This window comes from Mustelus asterias, chromosome 1 (genome assembly GCF_964213995.1).
Source record: "Mustelus asterias chromosome 1, sMusAst1.hap1.1, whole genome shotgun sequence".
NCBI lineage: Eukaryota > Metazoa > Chordata > Chondrichthyes > Carcharhiniformes > Triakidae > Mustelus > Mustelus asterias.
Window position 1 is genome coordinate 93230553 of NC_135801.1, and position 10211 is coordinate 93240763.

Consider the following 10211-nt stretch of genomic DNA (forward strand, 5'->3'; position numbering starts at 1 on the left):
GATCCCTGATCACCAGACAGGTTTTTAAACTCACAACAGCACTCCACTCTTCATCAGAGATTTCCCTTTCTCTCCCTCTCAGAAGCTGCAGGTGTGAACAGGCCCCTTTGAAATAGTCTGACAGATAGGAGATCTCACTTTCACCAGGTGGGAGGGTGGGGAGGGAGGCAAATTCCCTTCTTCATAGCTGTTCACTCAGCCCCATTTTATTCACACAACTTTCATTTGAAGTCTCTGAGCCTTCCAAGAAAGCTCAAAGTCTTTGAAATACCTTCCAACCCTTTGAAAACCTTTGTTTCCATTCAATTTCAGTCTAGTCCTTTTAACTTTCTTTTGATTGACAGTTTAATGGTTTTCTACTCAGCCTCCAGTCATGTGTGTTTATTTACCTTTCCCTTCACACTTGAATGCATTTCAAGTACCCCCCACCCTCATTGTTCCTAACTACAATGTTTACATAAGAGGAAGTGAAAAGCACTTAGCTAGCTAGTTTGAAGCTGCCTACAGCTGTGAGCACAAGCAACCTAACCCTTTCCAGAACACACTTACTTCTCAATCAAGTGATCTGACATCATTATTACGTCAGCACCATTTAGGTTTACAATGGGCTACATGAATAGAGGCATAGAGTGCAAAAGCAAGAAATATGAACCTTTATTAAAAGAAAACTAGTTCAGCCTCATCTGAAGTGCGTTCAACTCAGGGTTCCATACTTTAGGAATGATGTAGGGGCTTCAGAGAGGGTGCATTAAAGATATAAGAATGGTTCCAGGGATGAGATATTTAGCTGGATGGATTGACCGAGTTGAGATCATTCTCCTTGGAGCAGGTTGAGAGAGGAGTGGTGTAAGGGCGGCATGGTGGCACAGTGGTTAGCACTGCTGCCTCACAGCTCCAGGGATCTGGGTTCGATTCCCGGCTTGGGTCACTGTCTGTGTGGAGTTTGCACGTTCTCCCCGTGTCTGCGTGGGTTTCCTCCAGGTGCTCCGGTTTCCTCCCACAGTCTGAAAGATGTGCTGGTTAGGTGCATTGACCCGAACAGGCGCTGGAATGTGGCGACTAGGGGAATTTCACAGTAACTTCATTGCAGTGTTAATGTAAGCCTTACTTGTGACTGATAAATAAATTTTTACTTTTCAAAGCCAGGACAGATCTTCAGCATAAATAGTGGAAAATGGTACCCATTGGCAGAAGTATCGATAGCCAGAGGACACAGATTTAAGATGAGTGGCAAAAGAACCAGAGGAGAAACCAGTTTTTTAAAAAAAATGCAGCAATAGGTTGGGATCTGGAATGCACGGTCTGAGAGTGTAGTGGGGGCAGACAGAACCGTGGTTTTCAGAAGGGAATTAGATCATGATATAAAGAGTAAAAATTTGAAGGCATGGGAAAAGTTGGGGGGGCAGGACTCCCGAGTTGCTCTTTCAGGGAACTGGCATGGACACGATGGGCTGAATGGCCTCCTTCTGTTCTGTAACTATTCTATGATGATAATTTTTGACCCTCAAAATGGAGATCATCGCCACTCTTAGAAAATGCAGCTCGAAAGAATCATAGGATCCTACAGTGCAGGAAGCCATTTGACCCTTTGCCTGTACCGACAACAATTCCACCTAGGCCCTATCCCCATAATCCCACATATTTACCCTCCTAGTCCCCCTGACACTAAGGGGCAATTTACCATGGCCAATCCATCTAACCTGTACATCTTTGGACTGTGGGAGAAAACCTGAGCACCCAGAGGAAACCCACGCAGACATGGGGAGACCATGCAAACTCCACACAGACAATGACCTGAGGCTGGAATTGAACCCGGGTCCCTAGCATTGTGAGGCAGCAGTGCTAACAACTGTGCCAGCACACCACCCAGAAGCGAAGCTATGACTGAGAAAAGCCTGCCCCATACATGTAGCCAAAGCATCACTAGCAGGAAAACACATTTCACTGGGCAAAGGACAAGAAATTTTCTTTATAAGTGCCGGTCAATTCCAGGACCTTTAATAAATAGAAAAATTATGGCAAATTGCTAATTTCATTTGCTTTCTTAACACGTTTTTGTACAGGGCTGTTAAAAATCATTCTAAAACCCCAAAGGAAACAAATGAGTGGATATTAAAGTTTTATCTGCAAGATCTTTCATTTTAACACCAGACTGCAACCTTTGCAGCACAGCCAAGGCACCTAAGCAGAACTGAAGGACAAACATTTTGTACTCAATAATCAGATCTGATTTTAGTAAGGAGGGCAAGGTTACATCCTGGCAATATCAGATTTACTTTTTGGAACTAGCAACTTTTACTGAAAATGATTTGTAAGATTATTTTAATGTTGATGGAACGCATCTGAAAATCTAGCTGAAATTTAACATATTCAATATAAACTGAGGTAGTTTAAAACAATGCTACCTACAGTAACCAAATAACACCTGCTATTTGCATGACACTTATGAAGCTAAACAGAAAAAAAATGCAGTTATATAGCATCTTTTGTGACCATAGCACGTCCAAAAGAATCTTACAGTCAATTACTTTTGAAATGTATAATGGCAGAAGGAGAAATGGTTGAAAGCTTCAAGTTTTCAGGTGCCCAGATCATCAACAACCTGTCCTGGTCCCCCCATGCCGACACTATAGTTAAGAAAGCCCACCAACATCTCTACTTTCTCAGAAGATTAAGGAAATTTGGCATGTCAGCTACGACTCTCACCAACTTTTACAGATGCACCATGGAAAACATTCTTTCTGGTTGTATCACAACTTGATATGGCTTCTGCTCTGCCCAAGACCGCAATAAACCACAAAAGGTTGTGAATGTAGCCCAATCCATCACGCAAACCAGCCTCCCATCCATTGACTCTGTCTAAACTTCCCGCTGCCTTGGCAAAGCAGCCAGCATAATTCAGGACCCCATGCACCCTGGACATTCTCTCTCCCACCTTCTTCCTTCGGGAAAAAGATGCAAAAGTCTGAGGTCACGTACCAACTGACTCAAGAACAGCTTCTTCCCTGCTGCCATCAGACTTTTGAATGGATCTACCTTGCATTAAGTTGATCTTTCTCTACACCCTAGCTATGACTATAACACTACACTCTGCACTCTCTCCTTTCCTTCTCTATATACGGTATGTTTTGTCTGTATAGTGCACAATAAACAATACTTTTCACTATATACTAATACATGTGATAATAATAAAATCAGTTTGTGCACAGCACAATTGGAAACAGTATTGAGATAATGTCAAGACAATGCAAAAAACAGTGCTTCAGATATGTCTGCCTCTTCCCCCCCCACCACCACATCACTATGGTTGACAGGGCACTCAGCCATATCCAGCCCATCTGCCGCACCTCTGCCCTCACAGAACCATGACAGGGTCCCTCTTGTCCCCACTTTCCTCCTGTCAGCTTCCACACTCAAAGGATTATCCTCCACCATTTTCACCAATGCCAGCATGATGACACCCCCTTCACTTCACCCCCACCCCCGCTACCACTGTCTAAAAGGTCCAAACACTCCTTTCAGGTGAGGCAGCATTTCACTTCCACGTCCTTCATCTTGATCTACTGTATTTGCTGCTCCCAATGTGGCCTCCTGTCCATTCCCTCCACCGCCTCCCCCCCCGCCCCCCCCCTCCTCCAAATATATAATTCATTACATTTCTATTCTTCTTCAGTTTTGTAGAAAGGTCATACGGATTCAAAATCTTAACTATATTCCCTCTTCACAAATGCTGCCAGGCTTGCTGGGTTTGTCCATCATTTTGGGATTTTATTTCCAATTTTCAGCATCACGGTATTTTGCTTTTGCTTTTGCTTGGATAGAAAAATATTGTATATTAATAATTTGGCTCAAAATTGGAGAACATGAATTGCATGCCTAATCTGTTCTTAGTTGTGTGGATTGAATGATAAATATTGGACGGAACAGTGGGAAAACTTTCCTGTTCTTCCATGAATAGTACAATGGGATCTTTTAAATTGAGCTACGGGTAGGAGAGTTCTTGGTTTAATATCTCCTCTGAAAGATAGAGCTCCAACAGCACACACTCTGGACTACCCTGAAGTATCAGCCTTGATTTTAAACTCCATTCTCTTGTGTAGAACTTGAACATATGATCCTCTGACTCAGAAACAAAGATGCGAACAGAGGCAAAGCTGATAACATACATAATTCACATCTAAGATTACAAAATGTGACTCCAATCAACTGTGGTATAACTATGAGGATCCTTGAATAAGCTATGCCTCAAGAGATTCTCTGCTCTTGGCTATACAGTTGTAAGTAGACTGTGCAGAGCAAAAGGTTAGTCAGCTACAGAGTACTCTTAACAGCTAGTTCAATAAAGACACATCTTCAAACCAGCTTATAGCAAAACTAATTAATTTTAAGTAAATGAAAAAGCAGAATCTGCACAATACGAGTCTGAGAAACAAAAAGAGATAATACCTGTCCATATGCGCAAATATATATATATACACATATGCATATATACACACACATGTACATGTATACACATCTGCATATATATATATATATATAAAAATATAAATATACTTGTGTATATGTGTGCCTGTGTGTCAGAGAGCCAAAAAGGGATTGGAACTGAAGTTCAATGAGGATGAGATCAATAACAAACCTACTGAATCCTATTTGAAACCCACAAGAGCAGGTCAGAAATCCAGTGGCACCTTCTGAGTTAGCAAAGCCTGTCCACCATCAACAAGGCACAAGCCAGGAGTGTGATGGAATATCTCCCTTTGCCTGGATGAGTGCAGTTCCAACAACACTCAAGAAGCTTGACACCATTCAAGACGAAGCTGCCTGTTTGATTGACAGCCCATCCACAAACATTCCATCCCTCCAACGCCAATGCATCGTGGCAGCAGTGTGTAACATCTGCAAGATGCACTGCAGGAACCCACCAAGACTCTTTAGACAGTATCTTCCAAACCCACAACCACTACCATCCAGAAGGACAATGGCAGCAGATACATGGGAACACCACCACCTGGAAGTTCCAATCCAAGCCACTCACTTCTGACTTGGAAATATAAAATCGCCATTCCTTCACTGTCACTGGTCAAAATCCTGGAACTCCCTCCCTAACAGCAAAGTGGGTATACCAACACCACATGGACCGCAGCAGAGGACAGCTCATCACTACCCCCTTGAGGGCAATTAGATATGGTCTATAAATGCTGACCTAACCAACAATGCCTGTAAACAAAAAAAGAAATCTTCAACTTCTGCACAAAACTGGTGCAATATCATTGAAGTAATTTTGAGGATTAGGCCTCATTTACAGACTACCAGCAGGAACCAAGTTTGTGTCTAATTCTAGCCTGCCAGAAGTGGCAAGGTAAGATATCGGGAAACTTTCATGTTGAGCAAGGCAGGTCAGGTTTGGTGGAGGATTTGTCAGTGGGGATGGGAGGATCGGAGCTGGGGTGGGGGGGAAACAGTGCAGTGGGGAGGAGGCTCACAGAGAAACAATTGCATGTACACCTTCAATCCCACATTCCCACTCTCCCCCCGCATGTTCTTTTGCTTCCAGCATAGACTCGTAAGCCTATATTCAAAGGGAAAAGACACAAAGGCAGTGACGTAATAGTTAACCCACATATTCCACCCCCCCCACACATGCAGTAATTAGCCCCTCTCACTCCCAAGGTAATTAGCTCCCCTCCTCACACACAGCAATTAACACCCGTTCTTCCATCTGTCATTAACCCCCTCTCCTCACACAGAAATTAACCTCCTCTCCCTCCCCACTTCACAATTAAACCTCTTTCTCCCCAGACAGTAATTAACCCCCTCTCTTTTCCCCCTCTGCAATTAACCCCTTCTTCCTAACATACAATAATTAACCTCCTCTTCCATTCTGCAATTAACCCTCTCTCCCCCAGACAGTAATTAACCCACACAATGATTCAGGTTGGGCATAGATTTTGTACTCCCTGTCCAAAAAGGGACACAGGACAAAGATTAGAAATACAGGACAATCCCATAAAATATGGAACAGTTGGTCACCCCAGTGTGTGGCTTCTGTTTAGGCTAGTCACTGCCAGGTGTAAATGGATCGGGTGGGTGTATCTTGTGAAATTTGACCTTTTTTTTGCTGAAAATTTAAACTGGGGTCCTACCACTGATGTAGACCCCAATTTCCATGCTTAAACTAGCTGACAAAATATAGGAAGACCAGAAAATGCAATCACATGTTCCTCAGGCATTAATGGGGAGCTGAGGTGACCCACCTATATTTTTCTGATGAGTTAACAGCAACCAACAGCTGGAAAGGTCCCCCCTCCTACTTTGAGTGGTATTTACTTTTTAATGTAGTTTTGTCCCAGAACACCTGACTGACAGCAAGAGAGGGTCTGTACCCCCAAGACACAAGCTGGCATTACTGGGATTCTGCAAGTGAGGTTAAGAATCAATTTGACTAAATATCCAGTTATCCAATCACATCTGTATCAGAAATTCTTGATTAAAAACATCCGGTGAGAAACAGGTCACAGGGTTAAAGATCACTACCATGTGTTCTCAATGGGAAAACCACAAGTTTCCAGCAAGGCCCATTGCAGGAATTCATGCCTCACTATTAAACAAACATGATGGAAACTGCGTTATCAAGCTGGGAAACATTTTGATGCCAAATTATGCTGATCTGTGAGGAAGCAGCAGTCCATTTTTTTATACCTGTAGTTAAGGGGGACTGCTCTCGCCATGAATAAAGAAATTGGCAACTTTTTAAAAAATCTAAAGGTGGAAAGCAGCCGTGAAAGCTAGACATATGATGCTCGTGATGTTTTAATGATATGTTGATATTAATTAAATCATTATCTCGTGTGTTTATACACAAATGAAAACAAGGTTTGTGAGCATTTTTCATGGAGAGCAAGCCTCTTTAAAATTCAACCAAGTTTCCTTAATCTTTGATTATGTTGGTTACAAATATAAAATATGTGCTTATTAGATCCCAAGTTGAATAATGAAGTAAAATTCAGTTACAATCCTGCGCTGCATCCTTAAACAAGATAAATATTTTCCACCTTTTAGAAAATTATTGCCATAGTAAATGTTTGCCAAATTTCATCTCAAGATGAATTTCTTTTTTAAAATGTAAATCTATTCCATTATAGAAACGTCAATATTATGAAATACAAACATCTACCTCAGATGAATACATTCATTATTAAAAGGAGCAAATGTTATTTATTCATTGAAACTCATTCTCTATAAATATTCATTTAAATATTTCTCCATCAAAATTTGCTATAAACATATGTGTTTTTTGATTATCACATTCACAATGCCAACAGGCTCACAGATTGTGTGAAGAAGCTGCAATTATTAATTCAATGTTTCAACTGGGCCGAGGTGACATATTCGAAAAAAGTCAAAAAGAAATGAAGCTGCAGCATGAATACTCCACATTTTCAGCTCTTTTTATTAATATTTTCACTTTAAACAAATCTGCTGTTTAAAGGAAAACTGCCATGAAATAAAAAAGCACTATGAGTGTTTGAACTACAGTTGTTTTTTGATTTGTTCATAGAAATATTTTTGTTTCTGCAAAGATTTTTGTGTCATTCAGACTATGATCACAACTGCCAAAAAATAACAAAACAGTTCCAGGATTATGTGATAACATACCAAAATAGAAATATAATTACATTAATGTCTAACTGTTGTGCATTATAGCTCTGCATTCAAGACTCTGAGCACAATCTTTTAAGTTGCAGGGCATTGTCAAAGAGGCTTTATTTAACATCTGTCAGTATTTCAACATTGCTTGTTAAATCTAGAGATGTATAACAAATTATTTCCAAGTGGGTGGGTGAAATTAACCTTTGTAAATGTTCCAGCTTTGCCTTTCAGTCTATGAACTGCATCTCATTTCACAATCTGAGGAAGTTTGGTGACACAACAACATAACTGTTAGACTGTTGCTGGCTTAACGTGGCAATTAAGAATTTTCAAACCTGCATTATTTCTGAGTACAATCAAAGTCTGGACAGACTCTCTGTGCACATAAAGTTTTAGCTCTATTCTCTAGCTGGTGGAAACCATGAGACAGAAAGGTAAATGATCATTATTGCAGCAAAACAAAGAAAGGGTGCCAAACACAATTGAAACAAGGTTATGTGTTTTACCCAAACAAACAACCTCCCTGTCCAGAAATATTCAGTGGAGATGAAGCTTTTTCCTATTGGGTGACTTGGGACCTACAGCAAACTATCAAATTAATTATACACAGTAGGTGACTAATGAGTAATATCATAAAGATTAAACAAGCCAATACATTTCTGCTTAATTTGCTGAAAGAAAACCATGTAAATATCTATTAGAAATTACATAAATTTTATCTTTGTATATTATTATTTTGCCTGTTTTTTAAAAAATTGGCTTAAGTTTTGTAAGCACGGAGAGCTACAATGAGCAGTGCAAATATTATAATAAAAGATAAAACAGTTAAATACCTATTTATCTGTTGACATTTATCTAGCTTAATTTACCTGATTAACATTAACTAGACATTAATCACAGGACAGACTGTACAGAGACTTTAAACAAGATATATTCACAATGGTGTTTAAATTAGATATACGTTTTTATACGATTTGCACAAAGACAATAAATTCCATACAATAAGACAAAATGGAATATGGCCAAAGTATAATTTCTAAATTAATAACCCACTTGGAGACGAGACTTAAAAAATATCAAGTAGCAGAAAAATTATAAAGCTTAATAACAATACATTACATTATTTAAATATTCAACTTTACTGATGCACAGTCCATGATAACTGGAATGCAACAAAAAACTTCAGAGCCAGGCTTCAAGGATAGTTATAGCTTGTTAAATGGTTTGCAAGCTCGTGCCACAACAAAAACATAACCTTGTATCAATTCTATTCAGATTAATCTCTACCTTGTCAATATTTGAACTTGGTTTTCAAATAAGCAATTAGCAGCTGAGAGACGAATGACACAAACGTTATTTTTTTTTAAAAACACAGCCGACTGCTTCATTACATATATGTCAGCTTCAACAAAACCAAACTGTGATTCATAAGGCATATTGATTTTGTCCTTTTCTTTCTCAGGCATGGAACGAGAATAATATACCAAGCAAAGTATTACAGGAATACGAAGTGAATAAGTTATCTCAGTTAATTTTTCATAGTACTGAATATCATGACAAAATTCAGTGATCTAGCATGAAATACAGGCCTTGAAATTTTGAGGAATTAAATCCTCTCAAATGACAGCTACACTTTCCCTCTAAAGTTTGCTCCAAGATCTCCTTACATAAATATACCACATCTGAGATAAGTTGTCCCTTACCTTCAACAGTTGCTTCCAGCAGACCAAACTGTTCCAACACTTTAACAAATAATACAATCACTACCAAAACTGCTATCATCTCAAGCCCTTCCAAGTTCATGGTGATCAGGTCATTGTCTCACCGGTGCTGCCGAGAAAATGTGTTTTTATTTTTCAGCTGGGCTCTGTTTGTGAGGCCATCAAACTCTGTTAAAGCTACAGTTCAAACAGTGAACACATCCTGTATATACCAAGACAGACCAGGAGTGGCAGACAGATAACTCAGGCCTGTCAGGATTATCCACTCTCTTGTTATCTCTGTTACACAGAATAAGAGCTGTGCATGAACAAACACATGGATCACCTAAAGATTTAGGAGGTCATCCACTAAAACGTCCTGGAAGGACTGTGAATCAGGTATGATAGTTAGGCTTCTGGGGTTTCAAATCTTTTTTTTGTGAATGCTGCTGGGTGGTATTGTTGTGAATGATCGGTTGCCTTGGTAACAGGAAAGAGCAATTGAGTGTGGATTCACATTGGATGCCGAGTGAAAATAAGACCCTGAGTATCCAAAGAAAAGTGAGCTGAGAGTGACATGACAGAACAGCGTTTAATGCATTCATTTCCCATTGATTGCAAGGTTTGCATGACAGTACTTTTAAAGAGATTTTTAGTAGCTGAAGCTTACTTTGCTGGAATTGTTATTTGTCCATGAGGAAAGCCTGTTGAATGTCCGTGTCCAGATTTTGAAAGGTAAACGCACTACACATTACTGTCAGACGATTTATGAATTATAAATTATGTTTGCACTGCCATTTAATCATTTGGTTTCATAAAGGTTGGGTGTATTTACCTTTTTGAAACTGGCTGCATTAGCAT

The 10211-nt window shown here is 39.8% G+C and overlaps 1 protein-coding gene across 1 annotated transcript in view; it reads right to left on the bottom strand.

Moving 5' to 3' along the window:
• The window catches only part of kcnip4a (potassium voltage-gated channel interacting protein 4a), a 320366-nt gene extending 310913 nt beyond the window's left edge, over window positions 1–9453 (bottom strand). Inside the window, exon 1 of the mRNA XM_078218120.1 lies at window positions 9354–9453. Within this exon, the coding sequence (XP_078074246.1) occupies window positions 9354–9453 (100 nt within the window). The remainder of the gene's footprint in view (window positions 1–9353) is intronic.
• Window positions 9454–10211: the final 758 nt, after the last annotated feature.